At 38.6% G+C, this 25,923-nt stretch overlaps 1 protein-coding gene and 1 long non-coding RNA gene across 10 annotated transcripts; one reads left to right on the top strand and one right to left on the bottom strand.

Moving 5' to 3' along the window:
* Positions 1-14,879: 14,879 nt before the first annotated feature.
* LOC133711623 (mitochondrial uncoupling protein 1-like) lies at positions 14,880-17,495 on the bottom strand. 9 transcript variants are annotated; one of them, XM_062137725.1, is made up of 9 exons: positions 17,293-17,495; positions 16,618-16,710; positions 16,408-16,519; positions 16,065-16,198; positions 15,855-15,953; positions 15,708-15,769; positions 15,526-15,596; positions 15,338-15,438; positions 14,880-15,153 (listed from the first exon to the last, which is right to left on the bottom strand). In XM_062137725.1, the coding sequence occupies exons 2-8, from the start codon at positions 16,642-16,644 to the stop codon at positions 15,407-15,409; spliced, it is 537 nt and encodes a 178-aa protein (XP_061993709.1). In that variant the 5' UTR covers positions 16,645-16,710; positions 17,293-17,495; the 3' UTR covers positions 14,880-15,153; positions 15,338-15,406. The 9 variants fall into 9 exon arrangements, with proteins under 9 accessions (XP_061993709.1, XP_061993715.1, XP_061993712.1 ...); XM_062137731.1 differs by having other exon boundaries at positions 15,338-15,392; XM_062137728.1 differs by having other exon boundaries at positions 15,338-15,392; positions 15,530-15,596.
* A 4,220-nt stretch (positions 17,496-21,715) lies between these two features.
* On the top strand, positions 21,716-25,658 carry LOC133707865 (uncharacterized). Its single transcript, XR_009845342.1, has 3 exons — positions 21,716-22,733; positions 23,330-23,545; positions 25,342-25,658. It is a non-coding gene; the product is annotated as an uncharacterized LOC133707865 (long non-coding RNA).
* The last annotated feature ends 265 nt before the right edge of the window (positions 25,659-25,923 follow it).

Genomic DNA, 25,923 nt, shown 5'->3' with positions numbered 1-25,923 from the left:
AATTTTGTGGAGCAACAGTGGAGAAATAGGAGCTCAATTGGGGCAAGTTAAGGTTCTGATGTATCATCAAACTTGGTCATCATTGCCGCCCTGACCTCACAATCCGGGAACCAGAAAGCTAACGGCCAAAACTGGCCGGACCAGCTTGTAGAAGTGCCGGACCTCCTTGAACTGCTAGAACCTGCTGTCCCTTGTTCCAGCCTGCCCAACCCAAGAAATAAGGAGGTCCACGGCCCACGTCAGCAGAAAAAAAAAAAGGAAAAAAAAAGGAAGAAGGGACGTGGCCCAACAAGAGACTCGGCCCAGAAAACAAAGAAGAAAAGAAGAAAAAGGAAGAGGAAAGAAAGAGGCCTGCAGCCCACTGACGCGACGTGGGCCAGAAGACGTCAAGGCCCAGAAGAGAAAAGTCAAGCCCCTGCTTTCCTCAACAGGCCTGGGCCGAGGCCAGAAAAAAAAAAAAAAAAATATATATATATATATATATTTAATAGGGGCAACAAGTCTGGGTCTAGAGAAAAGAAAAAGAGAAAATAAAAGAGGGAAAGTAAGGGTAGCCCACAGCCAAATAATTCCGGCCAACCACCACCAAGCTCCGACCACCTCCGGCGACTTTTCCTGCAAATTTTGACACTTTCTGAGGTATGTTTTAAAGGTTGTTCAAGTTCCCGTTTTAGAAGTTTTTTTATTGTTTTTCTCGGGGACTTGCAAACTCCCTTCTTCTACCCCCCTTTCTTCATCATAGGGGAGACCTAATTAAGCCGAACTGTGGGGGTTCGTGCTCACTCTAAGCTTGGAGCTTGTTGAGATCTCCAAACTTAGAGTTTGTAGAGAATTTATGATAGACCACTTACGTCATTGTTTTGATCAAATCCAATACCTCTTGGAATTGAATTTTTTAGAAGCGATTACGCTCAGAAATTCCTAATTTCTTGGAAGCAATTACACTCAGAAATTTTATATGTTTTCGTGGTAGCTTTTTCCGCTCCGAAACTAACTTTTTTTCTTGTTCTCTTTCAGGATGAGTAACCTGAATAAATTGGATTTCGCTCTATTGGGAACAATTGGCTCTGGATATCACAAGTGGGTTCGTGATACTCGCCAACATCTTAAGGCCGACGGAATCCTGGATACGATTCTCGAGCCTAGCCAGGACGTGCTAACTGTTGAGCAAGCTCAAGCTTTGGAAGCAAATAGAGCAGCCTTAGAGACAAATAAGGCGAAAGCCATCATCCTAATGACTCGTCATATGGGTGATTTGCTCCAGTACGAGTATATGAATGAAGAAGACCCCAGAAGGTTGTGGGTCTCACTTGAAGAAAGATTTGGCAACGTCCGTGACTCCCTGCTTCCTGACCTACAAGTGAGATGGCATAACCTCTGCTTCTGTGATTTCAAGTCAGTTCTTGACTACAACTCGGAAGCACTTCGCATTAAATCCTTAATGGAATTTTGTGGTAAAGAGATCACAGATGCGATGTTGATTGAGAAGACTCTCTCTACTGCATTGATGGTTGCTAAGAACTATCGAATCGATGTTACTGCAGGACGGATCACAAGGTTTCATGAGCTCATTGGAGCTATGAATGTCGCTGAAAAATATGACAACATTCTTGTGAAGAACTATAATTCGAGATCTGTGGAAACAGAGCATATTCCAGAATCCAATTATAGTCGCACCCTTAAGAGAGGGCGCCAAGATCAAAACCCTAATCTTAGGGGTACTTCTGGACATTCTGGTCTATATAATTGCTTTACTTGGGAAGGTAATCGCCAAAATAGGTGAACACGGAACCGAATAGGTCAACGTGGAAAGAGAGAGGGAGGCAACGCCTCTGGCCATGTTGGTGGCGCCCCCAACACTAAGGGCCATCTAAATGACGCTTTCAAAGCGCCTCAATCAATCGAGTCTGAGCAAAGAGATGTATGTTCTCGATGTGGAGTATCCGTTCATTGGGCACACATTTGTAGAGCTCGTGAAGAAATTGTCACCGTCTACAAAGCATATTGTGAAGCAAGAGAAGCTCACTATGTGGAACAAGAAGATCAAGAAGATGATCTAGAGTGAAGGGTTGAAGACTCCAAATTTGGCTGGGATCAATATATCGCTGATTCTATTTAAGTCTTTATTTTTCCAAGAGATGTAATAGGCAATTGCCATATACTTTGTAGTAAATGCCATTGGTTTAGTTTTTTTTCACATAGGCCCATCCAAAATAAGTATGATGTCTAGGAAGGTTTTGAGATAAGTGGTACTTAAGTGAGTTTTGCTCCACTGACATCTCTCTACTCACCTGGTCATATTTAATTTGGAGTTACCGAAAGAAGTCAAACAACTATCTTTGTTTTGCATTAGCTAGCATTTGGATTAGATTCTCCTTATGGTTAAGAGACAATGATGTACTCCGTTGGCTTATGAATAATTCAAGGACATGGAATAGTCCAAGTTCCCCTTGCCAAATGGCACCTTGATTACTGTCACAGAAACTCTCTATGCTTCTAGGGCAAACCGCACCTATGAATAGCCAACGGATTCCATGCGAAAACGCATGTAGAGAACGGAAATGTGTTCCTTTGCAATACCTCTCTAACGATTGAGAACAAAGGCGCATCTTAGAGAAGTTTATGTGTCTCTCTAGTAGACTCTATGTCACTATTCGAGCTATTAAATCCAATAAAGTCATGAGAGAAGATCTCTTGGATTTAGACACATATTGGCTTTGTCACGACAGAATAGGCCATCCTGGTCATTCGTCTACTAAAGACTTCACATGGCATCCTTTCTCTCGAGCGAAACGTAGCATGAATCAAAAGTTGATTCCTGGACTAAGTGTGACCACCACCACTGCCTCTAGCGTGGCCGCCATCCACCACCAGCTTAGGGCTGGTACAGTCCTTATCCATGATGCCATGGATGGCGCCCATCATGGTGATGGCGCCCTAGGTGATGTTGCAATCACCAACTTTGTTTTAAATAGCGTTTCAGACGCTCAGGCCCAACCAAAATCCTCATTGGTTGCTTCTACAGCCTTTCGCTCGTTTTACAAACCCTATTCCTTAGAGAAGTTAGGACTGAGACCGTCCTATGCAAAGGATATGAAAATACTCATTTTGTTCTTACATAGAATCCATGGGGATTCTGTGGACTGATTCAACCAATTTGCGGACGTTTAAATATCTCATGATGTTGGTTGACAAGCAAACACGCTGGTCACGTGTTGTGCCATTGTCCACTTGTAATGCTGCTACACTCCTAGCACATATCACATGACAATGGGTTCACTCCCCAGATCCTCCTATTCCGTCAATATATTGGACTTGACAATGCTAGAGAGTTTACATCGAAGACTTTCTATGGTTATTGCATTAGGACTGATGTTGGACATCATATTCCCATGAACACACCCAATGGTCTCGCAAAAACTACTATGATGGTAGCTCGAACATTGGTAATGTGCGTCAATCTCCTTATATCCGCTTGGGGTGATGCAATATCGCATGAAGCTATGCTAATTCGTCTACGACCTACCGCCACTCGTAGAATCTCTGCGTTACAGCTAGTGACTGGGTACAAGTATCGTATTTACGCATATTTGAGTGTGCCATTTATGTGCCAATTGCGCCGCCATAACGCTCTATGATAGGTCCTTACAGACGAATGGGCAACTCAGTTGGATTTAAGACTTCAACAATCGTCCGCCACTTAATGCCCTCGCAAGGCGATCTCCTTACCGCGAGATTTGCGGGTTGTCACTTTGATAAGACAGTCTTCCTGTCGTTAAGGGGAGATAAGAACACGAATGTTCAGCAGGAAAGACATGAATTGTCATGGCCTGTCCCCACTATGTCTTATCTCGATCCCAGTTAAAGTGACGAGATCACACAAATATGCTGCAAACATGCCTGCAAGGATGAACGTCCCTACAAGAGGATATAGCGCCATCCTACACGGAGGTAGGCATGGCGCCAACGCCAAAGAGAGTGGCACTTTGGCACAACTCAATCCTTGGATCATCGACACTCAAAATCCGTCTCATGAGTATCTTCCAGATTATGGTTATCATTGGGGGACGCCTCAATGTAAGAACCTATTCCTGAGAATATAGAGCTCTATGAAAATTACACTAGTGTACATGAGACATGGGATAGAAACTCCATCATAATTGATGATGTAGTTGAGCATTTCATTGCGCATGAGTTTGTTGAGTCTGATGATATCGAACCACACTCCGTTGATGAATGAATGCCAACGTAGAGAGATTTTGGCCTAAATGGAAAGATGCGATCTAGGTTAAGATGGATTCTCTAACGAAGAGGAAGGTTTTTGAGCCAGTAATGCCAATACCTTCTAACATAAAACCTATTGACTAATGGGTCGTCGTTAGAAAGCGTGATGAGAAAAGAGATGACAATCTCGCCTTATGGTGCAAGGCTTCTCACAAAACGCCCTAGAATCGACTACGATGAGACATATTCTCTCGTAATGGATGTCATTGCACTCCACTACCTTGTCAGTTTGGTAGTTTCCGAATAACTGATCATGCAGCTTACGAATATGGTCACTACGTATCTCTATTGGGATCTAGATACAAAATATACATGAAGGTTCATGGTGGACTTCATTTACCCAAGTCAAGTTGCTCTAGACCACGGAGGTTTGCAATAAAGTAGAAACGCTCACTAAAGTGACTACTTGATTGGGAAGAGATATGCCCGCGCGTTTCCATAACAAGTTTCAGATTCTATCGCGATTCATTTTGGACATGATCTTCATTGGAATCCCTTAAAGAGTTAAGGGAAACCGCTGAACACTTGAAATCCGAGTTTAAGATGAAGAATTTTGGGAGAACACGATTATATCTCAGTTTGGAACTTGAGTATCGTGTTGATAGATGCTTAGGTATTTTGACAAGTTCAAACCTTCAAGCAACCACATGATCGTCCGTAGTCTTGATCCTGAAAATGATCATTTTCGTCTGAAGGATGATGACGAAGATGTGCTAGAGGCAGTAGTGTCTTACTTGAGTACAATAGGCGCATTATTGTACTTAGCTCAATGCACAAGATCGGACATCTCATTTGCCATGAACTTATTAGCTAAATATAGCTCTGCGCCAACGCGACGCCATTGGATTGGTGTAAAAGATATCTTTCGGTACATGAGATGTACGATTGATATGGGCTTGTTTGATCCTTACAGAGAGATGATGGATTTGGACCCATCACACACCAGGAACGCCGCCAACACTGGCCTGCATCCACATGTTGTTTTGGAAGGTTTTGCTGATGTTGGGTATCTCTCTGACCCACACAAAGGTCATTCCCAAACTAGTTAAGTGTTTACCATGGGTAACACCGCGATATCTTGGAGGTCTACATAATAGACCCTAGTCACTATATCTTCGAACAATACAGAGATTATTGCTCTTCATGAAGTGGTTCGTGAATGTATATGGATTGGATCCATAGTTATGCATGTTCGAACAATTGTGGTTTGAAGTCTACCACAGATGAGCCTACGAGCATTTAGGATAATGCTGATTATTTTGAAAAAATGAAGCAAGGCTACATCAAAAGCGACAACACCAAGGATAATCAGCAACAACAGATTCTCCTCAAGATCAAATTGAACTAGGTTCAATCTGAGGACAGCGTGGCAGGCTTGCTCACTAAGTCATTGCCTAACTTTCGAGAAACATGTTGGTAGCATCGTTTGTCAAAGTTATCAGAACTCCTATGACTGTAGTCATCAGGGGGAGATGCACACATCAGGGGGAGGTGTCTACATGTATGGTCTCGAAACGTGAAGGGTGTGTTGTGCTCTTTTTCCCCTTCGACCGAGGTTATTTTTGTCCCACAGGGTTTTTGTTACTCGGCAAGGTTTTTAATGAGGCAACGAGAGGAGCACCACGTTTAGGCGACACAAGGGCGAGTGTTCAAGTAAATCCAGAATATGTGTCTGGCCCAAACTCTGGGTTACTTGACCTAGTTGAAATAGGGTTTTGAATTAGAGATATTCTTGGAGATATTCATAGATATCCGATTAATTGTACGATTATCTTTCCTTGTACAGCTCTGATTCTATGTATTGTAATCCTTTATATAAAGAGGCCCCTATTATTAATGAAAGCACGACTCAAATCTCTCACAATTCTGTTTTCCTTAAACAAATATCAGTTTATACAGGGATATATTGAAAATATTTTGGAAAAGAATTTTCTTTTGAAATATTTAATTTATTAGCCTCACTCAGATTTGCCTTGAAGAGATTTCTCTTTACTGAGATTGCCTAAAGGGGAATTCTCTTCACCCAAATTATCCCCTTGAGGGGATTATTCCTCACCCATGTTTATCTTGTAGGGATTTCTACTTACACAGATTCACCTTGAGGGAATTTTGCCTTACCCGAATCTGCCTTGAGAGGTTTTACCTTACTCAGATTTGCCTTGAGGAGATTTCACCTCACCTAAATCCACTTTGAGAGGTTTCACCTTACCTAGATTTGCCTTGAGGAGATTTTGCCTCACCCAAATGCTCTTTGAGAGGTTTCACTTCACCCATATTCGCATTGACCAGATTTCGCCTCACCCAAATCCGCTTTGAGAGGTTTCACCTCACCCAGATTCACCTTAAGAGAATTCCGCCTCACCCAAATCTGCCACATAATCATTAAGTAACAATCTGTAGAAGTCGTTGCCTAATTGTTTTTTTGTGAGAGGTTATGACATAAGTATTAACCGACAACACATACAAGTTGTTCTCTAATTGATTTTCAGCGAGGAAGTTCAAGTTGTCACACAAATATTAAGCGACAACCTGTACAAGTTGTCACTGAATTGGTCGTTTGCAAGAAAATTAAAGTTGTCATATAAACATTAATCGACCATTGATAGAAGTCGTCGCCTAATTGGTTTAGTGATGAATTTCAAGTTGTCACATAAACATTAAGCGACAATCGTTTGAGCTCGTCGCCTAATTGGCCTTTTGCGAGAAAATTAAAGTTGTCATATTAACATTAACCGACAACTTCTACGAGTTGTCGCCTAATTGGTTTTCAGTGAGGAAGTTCAGGTTGTCACATAGTCATCAAGCGACAACCTGTAAAAGTTGTTGCTTAATTGGTCTTTTACAAGGAAATTAAAGTTGTCACATAAACATTAACCGACAACTAATAGAAGTCGTCGCTTAATTAGTTTTCAGTGAGGAAATTGAAATTGTCACATAAACATTAAACGACAACTCGATAACGCCAAATTGATTTTCAGCGAGGAAATTCAAATTGTCGCATAAACATTAAGCGACAACCCGATAAAGTTGTCGCCAAATTAATTTTCAGCGAGGAAATTCAAATTTTCACATAAACATTAAGCGACAACGCGATAAAGTTGTCGCCAAATTGATTTTCAGCGAGGAAGGTAAGGTTGTCACATAATTATTAACCGGAAACTCACATAAGTGGTCACTAAATCAGTCTTCAGTGACAGAAATCTAGTTGTCACATAAACATTAAGCAACAATTCACATAAGTCGTCGCCTAATTAATCTTTTGCGAGGAATTTAAAGTTGTCACAGAAACATTAACCGGCAATTGGTAGAAATTGTCGCCTAATTAACATTTACGAGGAATTGGGTGTCGCATAATGTTATATGGGTGACAACTGTCAATTTCTTGCAAATTCCTACTTTATGCGACAAATTGGTTGTCGCTGATGGGATCATGTGCGACAACTGAAATTTCCTCGTATTTGACAAGGTTTTGCTACTAATTTTAGGTTGTCACAATGAAATTCCTCGCTTTTGCTATTTTCTCTTGTAGTTTTAGTACGTACTTATTGATTTCATGGAAGATTGCTAGTTTGTTTGTGCTCTGAGTTGGTTGGAGCTTCTCCTTTGTATGATTGTATCTATTTTTTTTTCCTAAACAAATTGTCATTTACTTTGACATAGGAAAAGAACTGGTGAAGATACCCAGGAATGGTGTTGAGAAAAAAAATCCTAGCTTCTTCAAGATTATTCTACCTGACATAGGAAAAGAACTGGTTAAGCTTAATATTGAAATCCAAATCCTTTTTTTTTCCCCAACTTCTTCCCCTTGCTCTTGGATTGTGCCCTCCATATTCCTTTGCATTTTACCTATAATTTGTTTTTTATCCTTTTTTTAACTTTTCCTAACCAATTTAAGCTTAATATTGAAATCCAAATCCCTTTTTTTCCTTTGCTTTCTTTGACTCAGATGCAGCCTAAGTTTATTCATTTATTTGCGGAACTAGAATTAATTGCACAATGATTTGATTCAGATGGGGGAATGTTGTTGCAGGGGACATTGCAAGCTTGATGGTCCAATCTTTGGATGATGGAAGAAGAGATGTCCGAGCCATTGCTGGTGTCAAGCAACCTTTAACAGGAAATGACACACCAGCTGCAAAAACAAATATGGAGTCTGATGTGGCAGATATATAGTCGGTTTGAGAGGATGAGTTGCCTAGATACTGTTTTAAAATTGCATGTTAAAGATGAATCAAATGAAATGGAGGCAACTACCACTAGGTGTTGAGTAAAAATATTGCACACAGTGAGCGTAAATGTCACCCAACATAATTTCACTCGTATTCATTTAGTGAATAGAGTTTTAATTATTTTGGGTTCGACCCATTTAAGACAGAATGTGTCTCTTAATTACAATCTCTTGTTACAGGAAACACCCTTTGATTCCATTTATGAAGAAACCAATTGTGGATGTGTGTTTGTTTGTTTTTGTGGCTGCACCCGGATATTTAAATGGGTTGCCTACGTACCCTTGGAGAGGGATCAAGCCACTCGTAGTTCAAGAATTCCAATGAGTGAATGACTCATTAGAGGGTATTGCTTTTGGAATGTGAATAGTATTTGGACAAATTTGGTGAAAGTGAACCAAGGATTCGATTTATGTCTGAGGACATTTTGGGAATGATTTGACTTTTCTGGTGTTTGGACGAATTTGACTGATGAGGTCAGGGATTCAGATTGGATGAACCAGGGAATCAGGGATTCTGTTTGGATTTGCAGTTGCATCTAGTGGATCGCTAGATTGCCTACATACCCTCGAGGAGGGATCAAACCGTTGTAGTTCTTGGGATTTGTATTTCTAGTGTTGGGAGAATTTGACTGGAGTCAGTGATTCAATTTAGGACTGGCTGAATTTAACTTGTGGAGTCAGGGATTCTGTTTGAATTTGTGGTGTGAATTTGACTGGTGGAGTCAGGGATTCGATTTGAAATTGTGGTTGCATCTAGTGGGCCGCTAGATTGTCTACGTACCCATTGTGGGATCAAACTGACCGTAGTTCATAAGAATTGTTATTTCTTGGTTTTGTACCAACTTTTATGTTCGACAGATATATATATATTTTTTGAACCAGTCAAATGTATTTCTTTTAGACACCCAATTTGGTAGAGTGTCTACGGATTTGATTTGGACACCTGTTGTGCCGAGCTTTGCAGTTGGGCCCTGAGACTTGAAATGGGCTTTATGCCGCTTCTACCTTTGTCGACGAACAATTTATCGGGCTGAGCTTCTGAGATGAACGGGCTCAAAAGAAAAGCGATCTGAACACCCACATTTATCCTCGGGCTGTAGTTCATGTAGGCTCGAGTAAGAAAGTGATCTGTACACCAATTTTCTTTCTTCGGGCTTTGGTTTCCGTAGGGCAAAAGTGATCCGCCTCAACTGGATAGTCGCTTTGGATGCCTATTTTCTTTGTCATTTCTTTTTCGACAAGACTGCATCTATCGTCTTCAGTGTAGAGTCTGGTACTCCTCTTGATGGGGGCTTTGATTAATCGGAACTCTTGTTTGCGTAAAACGGTGGCTTCCCACTTTTTGGTGCTGCAGGTTCAGCTTTCATTGCGGCATTTGATGAACAATTGGTGTGTAGAGCTAGCGCCATTCTTTGAATTCTGGTGCCACTAGCTGTTCGAAACATTTTTGTTCACCAACCAAATCAATTCCCATTTTGCACCACGTCAAGCAAATTTGAATTCTTGTTGATTAAACTTGCCACCCTTTATTTTGTCTTCTAGTTCAGCATGTTCAAGTTTCAATGCTTGTTTAGATCAGACGATTAAGTTTTGCCTCCATGTCTTCTTATGATCACATCACCACTTCAAAGTAGATGACAATTAATTAAATTTGCCATCACTGCCACCGCTTCAAGAACACAAAGCAAAAGTTCAATTGTTCTTTATTGTGTTCCACCGCTTCCAAAGTAGTTTGTCATCACCTTCCTTAATCAATGTGATCCTCCAGAGCTTAATTGTAATTTCTGTTTTGGTTTAAATAGCCAAAATATATTGGTAATTAATGTTAACGAGTATGCTGCTTCTACCCTTCCATGTGTTCAAGGTGATGTGGCATGGTTGTTAAAGTGACAGGCTGTAATAGTTTGTTAGAGTTTGCGTAGAGCATCTCCAATGGTATAGTCAATTGAAGTGTGTCAAAATTGAATTTGAAGGATGATGTGCCAATGTTATTTTTGTTCTACTTCTTCTCCAATAGACGTGTCAAATAATATCAATATTTTATTTCTTTTTCAAATTATTTTATCTACAAATAATTTACTTTCTTCTATCTCTTTCTTCTCTCCTCCTCCTTCTCGACTTCTTCTCCTTCTGGTTCTTCATCTCCTTCACCACTTCACCTTAGGCCACATTTGTTTCCCCAGATATAAGGGATGGATATGACAAAAAAAATTCAATCTGACCTCATGTCATGTTTGGAGGCCCAGACATGGGTGGGCTAGAAAATTTGAATCCTATTTGACATGGATTACAAATCTAGTTGAAATGGTATTATTAAATTAAATCCGACTTCGTTTCGACCAATCCCTGACAACGCCAAAACTGTAAAAGCTCATCTCTTTCTCTGTAACTAGCCCCGAATCCATCTTCAAGCACAGCGACTTCAACTCCATCAACAACCCCTCGCTATTATCCACCTCACCGTACTCATCATCGGAGTGGGCTTCTCTTCAGGACCTTCAACGCGGCCTTCTTGGTCTCCTCGACCTTGACGAGCGCGATCTCAACGCTTTGGTTGATGGTGATCTCTCGCTGCTCGAGCTCGTCAAAGCTCTCCTTGATCTCGCGTTCTAGGGTTTGATGGCCTCCGATTTCTGGAAGAGGTTCTGCTAGAGTGAGAGGAAATGGTCGGAGAGCTCTTCCTGACTAACATGGCTGTTTTGGATTATCCAATCAGCCATAAATATTTGCCTACCAAACGTGTTATTAGAAAGATGCAAAACATCTCCAATCCAATCTAGTCAAGTCGATCAGGAATCTAATCCATGGTACCAAACACAGCCTTAATTCCTTAATTATCCTATCCTTCTGGGTTTTGGTTTTGGTTCTTTGACAAGAAACATCAGATGCCCAGAAAGATTAGTGCTTCCTCCTCCTCCTCGTTGCTGGTGTCAACGGTAGAGGTGATGGCGGCGTCTGGTGACTGATAAGGTGATATAGGTGAGATTGTTGCCCGATGAATTGAATGGCCGATGGTGGTGCGACTTCTGGGTTTTGATGGGGTGGATTGATGGGCGGTGATCGCTGGTTTTGGCCGGCGGTGAAACATGCCCAGACTGCTAATTGGATGGCGGTTAGGGCTGGAGACGATTGAGGAGATGACGGTTGAGAAGAAGTGCAGCGGTGAGGTCAGAAGAAGCTGTGAGAGAAGAGATGGGAAAGCCGATCTCAAGAGAGAAGATTTGGTATGGGTAGGAAGAACGAGGAAGAGGAGAAGGAAAGAGGGAGAAGGAGAGAGAAACAATAAAAAAATAAAAGACAATTAGGTTGCCTCTGTCAGATTTGACAGACCAAGTAAGTATGTTATTTCATGTCAGATTTGACATAAGGGTTGGAGGAAAATAACATGTCAAAAGTAGTTGTTGGAGTGTCCATTGGCAAATAACATAACCATTGGAGATGGTCTTAGTGATAAAGGATTTGGTTTTGCTATAAATAGCATCAAGTTGTAATGATTTACGAAGGCTGATAATACAATAGCGAAGCTCTGCTAAATTTTCCTCTCAAATTCTCTGTTCTTATTCATTGAAGCCATAGCTACATAGCTTGATTTTTCAATCATGGCTGCCATGTTATCATGGTATCAGAGCCAGGTTCTTGATCCTGAGCTTAATCTTCTGCTGTAGCTGCTCTTGATTCGTCGTCTCACTTCCGCATCTCTGGTTCGTCATGATTTGATGAACTGAAACCCTAGATTTGCAATTCATGCTACTTATCTACAACTCAAGCTTTCGAGGTTCATTCTCTGCTTCTTTTGTGTTCGAGTTACTCCTGTGAAGCTCAATTTGCTTCCGATTCATCAATTTCACTACACCTCTGCAAATCAAGATTTCGTGCTTCATATCTAGTTTCTTCTACATATCATACACTGCTCTATAGCTGGTTCTACTTCCAGGTTTACGATTCTCTCTATTTTTTGAAGGTTGCTGAAGTACTGAGGTTGCTTCTATAACTCGTAATATCTTATATTGAGATTGTTGAAGCATGATATGATTTGATTCAGCTAATGTTGTGAGATTCTGATAATTGTGTGTGTTGTCTATCTGGAAGAGTATAATTTGGATAATCTGTTGATTCATAACAAGTTTTGAAGCCATGACAGTTTCACAATCTGAAATCAATTCACTCTTAGTATGATTATTGTTCTCCATTTAAGAAATCCCACGAAGGGTATGCTATATCATAGTGAGACTTCTGCATAAGTTCTGAAATTGCACAAAGGATGGTTCCTCTTCACTATTTGTTTAGACATAATTGGTGACCCCTATTGAAGCTTGAAGTATTGGTTTGAAGTAATTACAGTATTGGAGTGCAATAGTTCTTATCAGTATTGGTGTTCAAGTGATAGCTCTGCAACTGGTAGTTTTCATTGATAGTTTTGTTGTACAAGTGACATTATTTATGTGCCAAGACAACTTGAGATAATTGAAGGATTTCTTGAAGTGGTGTTGGGGGTTGGTATGTTTGCAATATAAGTGCAGGAAGGTGCTTGCTATTGTTGATTGGCAGAATTGATTTCTTTGAGGTTAATCCCACAAAGGTTTGAGTGGATGGAATCACATTACTATTGATATATGCTAGTCTGGGATAATAATTTTGGTGATTTTTCTGGTGTATCATTCTCATCCCACGAAGAGTAGATTCTTTTGATGATTCAGTGTGACAGTTTGGTGTTTAATCCCACCAAGGGTCTATTTTCATTATCTTGCAGCTTAAATCTCACGAAGGGTAATCACCTAGCTACCATTTGGTTTTTAAAGATTTACCAGAGCACAATCCCACAAAGGGTCACTCCTCTTCTATTTCTTGAAGTCAAATGCGCTATGCCATCTTGTTGCTGAAGATATTATTGATACTGAATATTGACATTTATCTCGTTCTTGAAGAGTCACTTGTATCTTGAAGAAATTTCATCTTAAACATATACTGAAAACTGAAGTCTATCCCTGCATTTTTCCATCTTGGTTTGTCGTGGTTTGCAGCTCGTCCTCATTTTCATCATGAACAGAGATACACAATTGCCCATCATTTATCTTCTTTCCAGTATGCAGAATTTGATTACTCTGAGGCTTGATCACAATAATTACATTCTATGGTTCTTTCAAATGGAAAATTTTCTCCAAAGTCTTGATTTAATGGGATACATTGATGATACATGTCCATCTCCGCCTCAGTTCTTGATTACTAATGATGGGATAACTACTGAAGTTACTAGGGAATTTAAGGAATGGAACAAAAATGATAAGGCAGTGCTATGTTTTATCTCTGCCACTATATCTAGTGAAGCATTGTCCTCTTTAGTTGGCAGTAGAAATTCAAGGGAGGCTTGGCTCAATTTGAGGAACAAATATTCTGCTGTTTCAAGATTTGATGTCATATAACTCAAGACCAATCTACATACATTACAGAAAAATGATGATTCTATAGACAAGTATCTTCAACGTGTCAAATATACTAGAGACGAGTTGGCTTTTGTAGGTGTGCACTTTGCTGATGAAGACATTATCATCTTAGCTCTCAATGGTTTGCCTCCTGAGTATAACAACATCAAAGTGGTTATTAAAGCCATGGACATATTTATCTCGATCTATGGAAGAGTTCCGTTCTCAACACTACTACAAAAACTTAATCAGACAACGCTGGATTTTTGTTGTCTGATGAAGAAGTCCACCATGGTCTAAGTGAGTGTTGTGTGATTGAAAGATCACACAACGGTGGTGTGATTGAAAGATCACACAACGGTGATTCCACTGTCTTCTGATAATTGGCTCAACAGAATAATTATTTTCTGTTGTGTGAATTCTGCGCAACATGTGCCTGCTATGGCATGCGCGGAGATGTGTCGAGCCATTCAGACAACAGAAGATAATTTCTGCTGTCGTCTGAGATTCATAACACACAACAGCTATAATTCTTTCTTTGTTGTGTGAGATTCATAAGACACAATAGCTATGACTCATCCTTTGTTGTCTGAGATTAATAACACACAACAGCTATAATTCTTTCTTTGTTGTCTGAGATAAGTAACACACAACCAAACTGAAATGATCTCCCTTGTCTGTTGATTCACTCAGACAACAGAGATGATTTTATTTCTGTTGTATGTTACGAATCTCACACAACAGAATTTTGTTTTCTTTTGTTGTTGGTTGTTAGTTCACACAACAGCTACATTTGGTTAGCTGTGGTGTGAATATTGTAACTAAATTAGCTATCATCTAATGACTGTTGTAGGAGAAGCCTTAATTTTGAACTCTTTCAGTCATACAACACATGGTTTTGTATTGTGTTGTATGATTCAATATTGGACAGTAATTACCACATAAACAGTACTCTGATCAATATCATTTCAATTACCATTTTTCAAAAATCCATACATTCAAGTAACCAAATAATGTACCAAACAAGAAAGCATTCCTAGCTATAGCTACATATGAATCAAAAGCTGATATAATATCTTTTTGCTTCAACGAAGTTTCCTTTTGAAGAAGAACAAGGGTCCCAAAGCTCAATTTCGAAGCTTGGGGGAATATGTTTGCCACTGAGCATATCGAGCAATAGAGTCCCAAAGCTGTAAACCAAACTCACTGGGATCACTCTTCCTGCCAGAGAAAAGATATTAACATTCAGATCAACTAAAAACTTTTTCACCTCAAGAAATGTGTTAACTCATCCATACAAATTGTACATAATGGTAGCACATCTGCAAGTACATAATTGTACACACTTCCAAATAGGATTATGATTTACTGACATAAATGAATGAAGTTAAAAGATGGGACTTACATAGTAAGCTGTCACAACGCCAGCAGAGTCACCTCCAACCAACTTGAGCTTCATGCTAAACCAACCAAATCAGTACATCTGTTTCGTTTGAAACCTATACCCTATTCAATAATAGCTACTTGATTTAGCAATGAAACTGGAAACTAATCTTTGAAATGATTGATATTCAAAGTTTCAATCCTTTTTACCTACATTATTGTCAAGGGAGAGGTACCAGATCTGCCCATCTTTAATCCACACTGACCTGCCAAAACAAACTCTATGCCAAGCTTTTCAACCATATAATCTAAGATAAAAAAGAAAATAGAGGATCAAATATATACATTAGTAATAAGTAAAATAAAATAAAATCATTGGCATAGAAACTTACCCCCAGACCAGCAAAAAGATGAGTGACAACATTGCCTTTAACCCGAGAATTTTCAGAAGTGTCTGCATAGAAATTTTGCACATTAAAATGGAGTAACAAGAGTTTTACTTCAAAAGGGAATGATGACCATATTCAGGATGAGTTAACCTGCTTCACTTGATCATATCTAGCTAGTTCAGCAGCATTAATCATAGCATTACATGCAATGTTAGGTCCAATTCCAGTCCAGAGAACCCCAACTCCTTCCTGAATTTTTCGCAAAGTACCCACAATAAAAAATAAAAATAAAAACAATATATTCAATGCTGCTCCCTGAAATTTCTTTAGGAAAAATAAGATTCAATATCAATGCACAACCTGTCTCAAGATGGTGGAAGATGCATTCAATGTGCCAGAATAGCGCCTTGGTGCGCCTGGTGGCAATTTTTTCTCAGCTCGAAGTCTAACTTTTACAAGATCAGTTGGATTTGCCACTGTTATTGCTAGAGAACCTATTCATAAGAAAATTACCCACCGACATTAAACCAAACAGCAAAGGACAAAGCATAAGTGCAAATATTAATGCATATCTTTCCATCTTGGAACTAAAGGGGAAAAAAAAAGTCCAACTTCCAGCCAAATCAATGATAAGCCACCACTCATATATCAAATGGAAGCAAACATTTCCCCTTGTAGTGATCCAGCAGTATAGCAAACATACGCTCAACAGAACCGAAAATGGCTATGTGTATCATAACAGGTGCCTCCTTCTTGCCTTCTTCACCCTCTGCTGAGTAATACAGCTCAAAGCGAGCAGGTAGCTGAAAATCAATCTGCAACAAAAGTATTTTTCCCTAAGACAGTTACATTTACATAATGAGAAAACAAAAGAACAAGAGATCGTTGAACAGAGAAAGTGATAACAACATACCTGTAATGTTGCACACTGAAACTTCATGTTCAATGCATCAGATACATTGGTATCTATCTTTGGTCTGTAAAATGCACCATCCCCTTCATTTACCTGTAACATGACTGAAAATGTAAAACTCCCCACACAAACAATAATTCAGAGGCACCTATAAAATAAATAGATAATGGACCTAAATAACACACCATCAACCCCAATATTTTGGCCAATAATATGATAAAATTTTGGCATCCATCAAGCTAAACTTTCTAGCAAAACCATTCTATAAACTTATATGCTATACATCAATCTTATGATCACACTATATTAGATGCCAATCTTATGATCAATCTTATGACAAGAATCTATATGAATCAATTGGTTTCACCCAACAAAGCGTAATCAAGTAATTGAATGAAGCATTGTTTTACTATCACCCAATACATGTCAAACAGTTAGAAAAAGCAATTAAGTTATAAGAAAAACTGACAATGAGGCACAAACTGACAAAGTATATGAGATGCAATACCTTGGCAGATCTATCTCATTTCTATAAATAACATTTCTAATTAAAAATCCAGCAAACTGTAAACAATACTAATAAATTGAGTAGAGACAAACTGTACAAACCATTTTGGTTCCATCTCGATATTGGGCTCAAACAGAAAATGATCAAATAGAAAGGCTTTTTCTCACCTGTGGTATTCATCATAGTCAAAGTCATAGCCAATCAACAGCTCAAATAACCTGAACATACAATTCACATCTGCCAAAAGGAAAAAAGATAAACATCAATAGCTATATTCAAATTCAGCCCCGGATTCAACTTCTTTAGGCATCATCAAGAAACTTGAAATATAAGATCCCTGACTTGTTTTCCTCACCTTGATGCTTGGGTGACAACTAGAAAACTGCAAATCAAGAGGCAAATCAGATTTCATTTTCTCCTCCACAACAGTTTGTTATGTTTCTTTGGTCTATAAACGGCCTCGATAAATTCTCGAGCCACTCCAACAACAGAAACATAACAAACTGTTGTACGAGTGTATTACATAAATTCAAAATGCCAAAACGTGGAGGGAATCATGCCATGAGTATTTTGGCTCAAAATCTTCTTGCCTATGTTTCTAGTTCACACAACAAAAAAGGTTAAATCTGTTGTATAATTTTTACAGCTTGCACATTCAAGCAAACTTCCTCAAACTTTGCTGCTCAGTTTTTCAATCACACAACTGAAATAGTGAAACCTGTTGTACCTAGTAGCCCAAATGTAAGTGTTTTAAGAGGCAACCAAGCCTCCTAAGTGGAAGGAAATCTGCCGCTAAATTTTTTAAGAGTCAGACGACGGACAATTCTTAATTCCGTTGTGCAATGTAGTTCTGAGAAAAAAAGTTATCACTTTGTTGACATTCACACAACAGAACATCATTAATACCGTTGTACAATAGAGTTTACTTAAACACACAACAGACGATTTATGTTCCGTTGTGTGATTAGTGTTGTGTGATTAACTTTTTGTAGTAGTGCAATTGTTGGCTGTTGAGAGAGATCTTGAGGAAACAATGGTGCTTCAAACTCAAAATACCATTTCTGCTATGGTTGCTCATACTGAGCAGTCTACTCGAAGGTTAAATGAAAGGTCTTTCAATGCTGGCAATTACAGTAACAATTTCTCTTAAAGTGTACAATATGGAATGTCAAGTACTGATGCAATCTTGTCATCTTAGTATACTGGTAATTGTTCTATGGCACCTGTTTTATACAATGCTACATCAAATGCTGGTTTCTTGCCTAATGTTGCCAATCCTAGTGTGCTATCTGGTATACCTGCTTATAATCATTTCATGACATCATCTTCTGGTTCCAATGTTCATCATTATTATGCGCCATCACCTGTTTCCACTACACATTTTGGGACACCACAGAACAACATGATATCAAGTTCAATTCTTAATGTGCCTACAACTGCCCCAAACTATTGAGACATGGTTCCATTCACCCAAAATATTGGTGTTCCACAATCTGCACCTAATTCTGGATATTTGTTGAGCAACAAGGTTGGAAATGGAAATTTATTTTCAGCATTTGTTCCACCTTATGGTTATGCAACACAGAATGGTAATTCTATGATTCAAAATGGTGGGTTCATGGCTCAAAATGGTGGTCAAATGGTTCAAAATGGTGGCTATGGTTATGTTCCTCAGCACAATTATTCTCAAAAGCAAGGAGTCTCTAATAACAGTGGCACATATAGTAATGCACCAATGCAACAAGGTTCTTTCTCACAGGCACCAAATACTTCATTCTCTCAAGGCAGGAACTTTGGTAATAAAGGTAACAGAAGCTTGTCGCAAGAGGAGGGATAATGGAGGAAGGAACTATGGCAACAATGTTTCTAGTGGTTACAGGAGTGGAAACAATGTTATACCAGAGTGCCAGATTTGTCGCAAGAGAGGGCATACAACAGTCATTTGCTATTGGAGGTCTGACAATAATGCTTCATCCTCTATTGTTGATTATCAAATTTGTGGGAAAAGAAGGCACATTGCTTCTGATTATCATCAGAGATCCAATAACTCTTTTCATTGTGCTGCCTGTCCACCTATATTCACTGCCATGAATGCTCAAGCAACTATTAAGCATTGCAGCAATCTCAGTGTGTTAACCCCACTGAGATTGAGGGGAGGTGTTAATGAGTATGCTGCTTCTAGCCTTCCAGGTGTTCAAGGTGATGTGGCATGGTTGTTCAAGTGACAGGCTGTAATAGTTTGTTAGAGTTTGCTTAGTGATAAAGGATTTGGTTTTGCTATAAGTAGCATTACGTTGTAATGCTTTATGAAGGCTGGTAATAACAATAGCGAAACTCTACTAAAATTTCCTCTCAAATTCTTTGTTCTTATTCATTGAAGCCATAGCTACAGAGCTTGATTTTTCAATCATGGCTGCCATGTTATCAATTAAAATAACCAAATTGTCCACCCATTTGTATTGCTTCTGCACCACAATGTCATGAGTCCTGCAGAATCCCATTTTAGTGTCGAGATGTTATTGTCTCCTTCTAGTTCTGGTACTTCTTTAAGCTTGTATGTATCGGTTGGAGCATAAACAACTTGATTGCAAGTTTCTTCTCTTTGTGGCGTCATGATTAGCAACAACATCTTATCAGCTTCAAATAATGGTCAAACTGAAAGTGTTGGTCATGGAGAAAATTTTGGTCGTGTACATGAACGACTTCCATTCCTGTAATTTTGATAGGACGACCACAGTAATGTCATTTTCGAGGGAGCTTTTAGCACTTTAATAGTTGTTCATGAACAACCATTTCTATGCATTACTCTTGCGATAGCAGCCCCATTTTAGAGGAGTTTTGGGCACGAAACTTGGCTGTTCATGAACAACCACTTTGTTTCGATGCATTAAGTTTTAGAGAGCAGCAAAGACATCATCTTGGAGGGCTCGGAAAGGCTCTAATAGTTTTGGTCGTTGCATGAACGGCCTATTAGAGTCTTTAACACCATATGAGATGTAGATGAACACTGCACCACAAAGGAGGACAGACTTCTTCTCCCTGTCATAAGCATCATCTGTAAAATCTTATGTAGGAAAGAATAACTATAGAATACCTGCAGCTTTTCTTCTTTCCCCGGTAGCAAAATTCGAGTCTTTATGGTCGTTGGACCTTTCTTTTCTGCCTCTCTTTGCTGCGTATCCTCTTCTACTCTCTGTATTTCTGTTGGGTCTTTCTAAATGTACCCAACAAATTTCTATGTAGACCCAGCAAGTTTTTTACACCCAACAAAATGATAGAATTTATATTACACCCTGCAATTTTTCCAATACTACCCTTATTATTAATTAAACCCAGCAAAACTCACACCCAGCAAATCTCACGCCCAAAACTCACACCCAGCAAAATCCACACCCACCAAAACCCCAATTATCTCCCTTAGTTGAGTTACTTATGATGCGTTCCGCATCAATGAGCGTTGCTCCAAGTTCGTTCCCTAACTGAGGAACTAGTCCGGAGCTTCATTAAAGAGGATCGACTCGATGTGAGTTTCAGATAAAAGGAACTGAAAATAGTAAAAGAATTCGACAAGTAGTAACATTCGGTGGTTGTCTGCCGAAATTCTACCAATATTCGGTGTTTATGGCCCGAACAGAGCAGTAAAATTCGGTGGTTGTCGTCCGAATAATATAGTAATCTTCGGTGGTTGACTGCCGAACATACCTATTTCATTCGGTGGTAAACTACCAAATATTCTAATTATTTTCGGTGTTTATTGACCGATCGAAGTGCGATAAACTGCAGCAATTTTTTTTTTATTCCGATTCTATGATAAACAAAATGAACAAACCTTATTTGACGCCTCCAAAATCATAACTGCAGTCACAACTTTGTCGATATCTTGTGTATTAAACCCTTGAAGCAATTACAAAGGAAAATGAAATTTGGGTTTAAGGTTTTGCTGAAAGAAACAACATAACAACGTGAACACAGTGAACTGCTAGGTACAAATACAAAAAAGAGTTTCAGACTTTATGGTTTATTTTGTTATTATCTTTATTTACCGGTCGTGACCATTACTGTCATTTCATACGAGGATATAAATGTCTTTTCATGCTAAAATTAATATGTTGGGTCTACATAGAAATTTGCTGGGTACATTTAGAAAGACCATTTCTGCTCTGTAGCCTTTTTTTCCTCCTCTGCGTCTCACATTACTACCTTTTATATAGCAACGTACGTAGTTGGATATGTGATAGCCCTCCAGACTTTGTATTTGAATTTTGAATGAGAAGCTTATCTCCAGCTGTAGTTTGACTTTTTGAATAGCAATGTATTCTTGTTTGCTTCATGTTTGAATTTTTCAAAGCCAACAAAAATTTGAATAGCAGCATATATATCTCGTTTGCTTGTCATTTGAACTTGGTCAAAGCTTAACAACTTCTATGAGCTTACCAACTGAATGTATTTCTTTTGTTTTCACAACTGGTTGTACGAGCATGTAATTGTGCACCAATGTTGTAGTTGGCTCCCATTTTCCGATTTATTTTGAAAGACCATCACCATGTAATTTCTGGCCTCATGATTTTTTCGATTTGAACACTAGGGTAGACATACTTGATAACAAAACGCCCTTAAAGAGAAAGAAAACTCATGTGGCAGATAGTGGGTTTGGGAAGATGAGTTGCTCAGGCAGCGTTTCAAAATTGCATTTGGAAGATGCATTAAATGAAATGGAGGCAACTACAACAAGAGTAGACATACTTGATAACACTAAGCCCTTAAAGAGAAAGAAAACTCATGAAGACATAGTGTTAAATTCAATGAAATCTGATACATTAGAAACTGCACTTTTGGACTTGGAGGAACTTGTAAACCGGATTAAATGGATGAAGGGTATCTTGGAGATTGGATTACCTTTGACTGGTGCGATGCGACCCCGTTGGAAATTTCTTGGAGATCATTCCTCGTCCACCCCAAAGTGAGGGTTTTCACTCACAGTAAGTCACATGGTATATTACAGTTCGTTATAACATGATAAAACTCTGAATGGCATTTAGATTGCTTCTAATCCACGCAGATCCATATCTAACTTACTATCTTTGTAGGCACTTATTTGTTGACCACTGAGCATGCTGTAAAGCAATCACATATTGACAGGCAATGACATGCAGCAAGGTTAAACTTTATGCAGAACTTTGGTTAACACTTCTCTTGTACACATATTCCTGGGTAAATAGTTTAACTTGAGTAGAAGCTTCGTACTATATGTCTAGGGAATCCACTTGTTGAATTTCAAAGTCTAAGAGTTGCAGAAGAAAATTAAGTTTTGTGACTGTTATATTTATGTGTAAAGAGATTTGTTTGTGATGCCTGACACATAATGATCGAAGTGTGGAAATGAGTTTAGGGGAATTGCCAGTTTGCAAAGCTTATAATCTTTTGAAATCTGGGAAGAGGGGGGGATTTAACTTTCGTTGAAAAGCTGTATACTGTTGGCAAATAAGATTAGTCACATTATAATAGTTGTCTGAACAAGGCATTGAGGTCATATGCTACTTCTGAGGTGTGAAGCCAATGCAATGACAATGGTTTTTGCTGTGATAGAATTGAAATCTTTCACCATTTGGTTTTGTTGGAGAGGAAAAATCCCACATTGGAAAAGTGACAAATAAAATATAACTTATAAGTGGGTGGCTCTTACCCAATTGTACCGAGGCCTTTTGTGATTAAAACCCAACACCTAACGGGTGGTTAAGTTGGGACAGTATCGGTACAATGGTGGGCCACGGGCCACGCTTGGCGCTGTTTAACATGGTATCAGAGCGGGTCATTCTCCAATTGCGTCTCCACGTAGGCACGTATCATGAGCCCAAATTGGGGTTCCTTGTATTGCCATTGAAATTACCAAGTGTCCAATGTGGGCCTTGGATTGTATTGACCAAGTCTCCGATATGAGACTTGTGTCCCAATTTCCAATGTGGGAATTGGATTAATTAATTTCACGTGCAGACCTAGAGTTAGGTTGCACGTGAGGGGGCGTGTTGGAGAGGAAAGATCCCACATTGGAAAAGTGACAAATAAAATATAACTTATAAGTGGGTGGCTCTTACCCAATTGTACCGAGGCCTTTTGTGATTAAAACCCAACACCTAACGGGTGGTTAAGTTGGGACAGTATCGGTACAATGGTGGGCCACGGGCCACGCTTGTCGCTGTTTAACAGGTTTTGATCGTGCAAATGATAAATCTTTAATGGCATTCATATTGGTTATGTTGACAAGGTAGGAAGGCATGCAGGAGCAAATTTGACTACTACTCATCTCTGTTCATCATAGCAACTTTTTGTTGCATGTACAGTTTTTTTTGATGGATTGCATGTAGATATTGATGAGTAAGTTGTTACACCCTATTCTTCCACTCAACCATCATAAGTGATAGAGTAATGCTAGGTGAACCACTTTTTGAGAAACCACCTAGAGCCCACCTTAGGTGGCAGCTTATGTGACGTATCCATATCATTAAAGCATAATTTTTTATTTTTATATTTCTATGTTTTCTTAATTACAAAAATTCCTTCTTTTTTTCTTTTTTCTTTTTTACTTTCTTGATTTTATCTCGAGTTTTTCTATTGGAACCTCCAAATTTACTCACTTGACCTCTATGCTTTTTACACCTCTTATCAAATTTTCAAATACTTAATTTGCTCATTAAACCTCACTAAAGTTCCTCAAATAACCTCACTCATATAATTAATCTACAAACAAACTAAGATCTTTATAATAAAAAACTTAGTCATTTCAATGATTTAATTACTCTATAAATCTTAATTACATCTCCATTCCTTAATTTGACAACATAAATCTCTTATCCAATAAAAAAAAATAAAACACAAGGTATTGAGTTTTAAAAATTAATAAAAATAAAATAACTTGAACTATTATGTGATTTTTTTATTTACTTTTTCTTTTTTAGCTGTTAAAAAAAATAAAGATTAATCATTTTTTCTTAATGTTTCTCTATTTTTTGTACCTCATGATTAATTATTTAAATATATATATATTTTTTTATTTGCTAGCTCTTTTTTTTTCTTCTTCTTTTTACAAATATAATGGGTAGATTTAGATTTAGGGCATAATACAATTTATTTTGTTCTCCGTGACCAATATGCATATCATACATTTTTATCTTAATCATAGTTTTATTTCTTAATAAATATATATATATGAATGCTTTAATGAGTATGTAGTGAAATTAGAAAATGAAAATAGATAGGGAAAATAATAAAGAATGCAATCTAATATTATTGAATTGGAAAGTCTAGAGAAAATAAATATAACAATTTTTTAGATATAATTATTGTCCCTAATAGTCATTTTATAGTAGGTTATATATGTCATTTAATAATTCATAATAGAGTGAGGTCAAGTGAGCAGATTTGGAGGTCCCAATAGAAACTCTCTTTTATCTCTTAAACCTTTTTTTTTTCTTTGTGATATTATTTGGGCAAACGTCTTCTCTATCAGACGTTGTTTTCTTTTCTCCTCCTCTCACCCCTCCTCAACCCTCTCACCTCTTCTTCAATTGATCAACGCCTTCTCAATTTGATCTCGGTTTCCTCGCAAGTATCGTCAACAAACGCTCTGCCTAAACGTGGTTAGTTTTTTTTTTTTTTCCTGAGTATGAAACACGATTAGAATGGGCAAAGGCTCTATTAACAATGCTTGTGAGGAAACTAAAATCAGACTGAGAATGTGTTGATCAAATCCTAATTCAAATCCACTTCCCCCTAAACCCTAATTTTGAACAAGCTATGCTATTCGTGTTTCATACTTAGGAAGAAAAAAAAAAAAAGAACTAACCACGTTTAGGCAGAGGGTTTGTTGACGATACTTGTGAGGAAACCGAGATCAAATTGAGAAGGCGTTGATCAATTGAAGAAGAGGTGAGAGGGTTGAGGAGGGGTGAGAGGAGGAGAAAAGAAAACAACGTCTGATAGAGAAGACGTTGCCCAGATAATATCACAAAAAAAAAAAAAAAAAGGGTTTAGACAAAATCAAGAAAGTAAAAAAGAAAAAAAAAGGAATTTTTGTAATTAAGAAAACATAGAAATATAAAAATAAGAAATTATGCTTTAATGATATGGATACGACACATAAGTTGCCACCTAACCTGGGCTCTAGGTGGTTTCCCAAAAGGTGGTTCACCTAGCATTACTCTAAGTGATAAACCTTTGAGTCTTTGACTGCTTATACCTGACCCTAAACATGTTTTCTTTCTGTTGACTCAGTCTTTTGTTGGAGATTGATGGACATTTTTATCATTCTGGTCAAGATGTAAAACCCCATGCCAGAAGCAGCAAAGTTGCCTGGATTGGATGATCATATTTGATTTTTTTGCACAAAACTGTTACATGCTTTGCCTTATTCTTGATGTATATTTCAATTGCTATTGTTCATATCTGAACTTCTAAACTGTCGCCTGATTTGAAGTGACAAGGGCTAGGTTTACACAACAGTTTACAGTACAAGCATACTGTATACTGATCAATGAATTAAAAAGCACGCCTTGGGGCTCAAAAGGCAGAAATCTGGCATGAAATTGAGTGGGTTTCGATGGGTAGGCGATGAGGCTGCTGAGGCGTCGAAGGCGACGCCCAAGGCGCAGGCGCAGCAACAACAGAGAAACGACGTCGTTTTGAAACGATTGTGGTTTAAAGCGCTGCGAGTGTTGGAGAGCTGAATTCAGACCTTCTCCTTTCCGACACGCAGCAAATTCAATCCCTAACCCAGAGTTCGATTTCGATTCGCAGTAGTCAAT

This window comes from Rosa rugosa, chromosome 5 (genome assembly GCF_958449725.1).
Source record: "Rosa rugosa chromosome 5, drRosRugo1.1, whole genome shotgun sequence".
Lineage (NCBI taxonomy): Eukaryota > Viridiplantae > Streptophyta > Magnoliopsida > Rosales > Rosaceae > Rosa > Rosa rugosa.
This window is presented reverse-complemented; position numbering and strand designations above follow the sequence as displayed.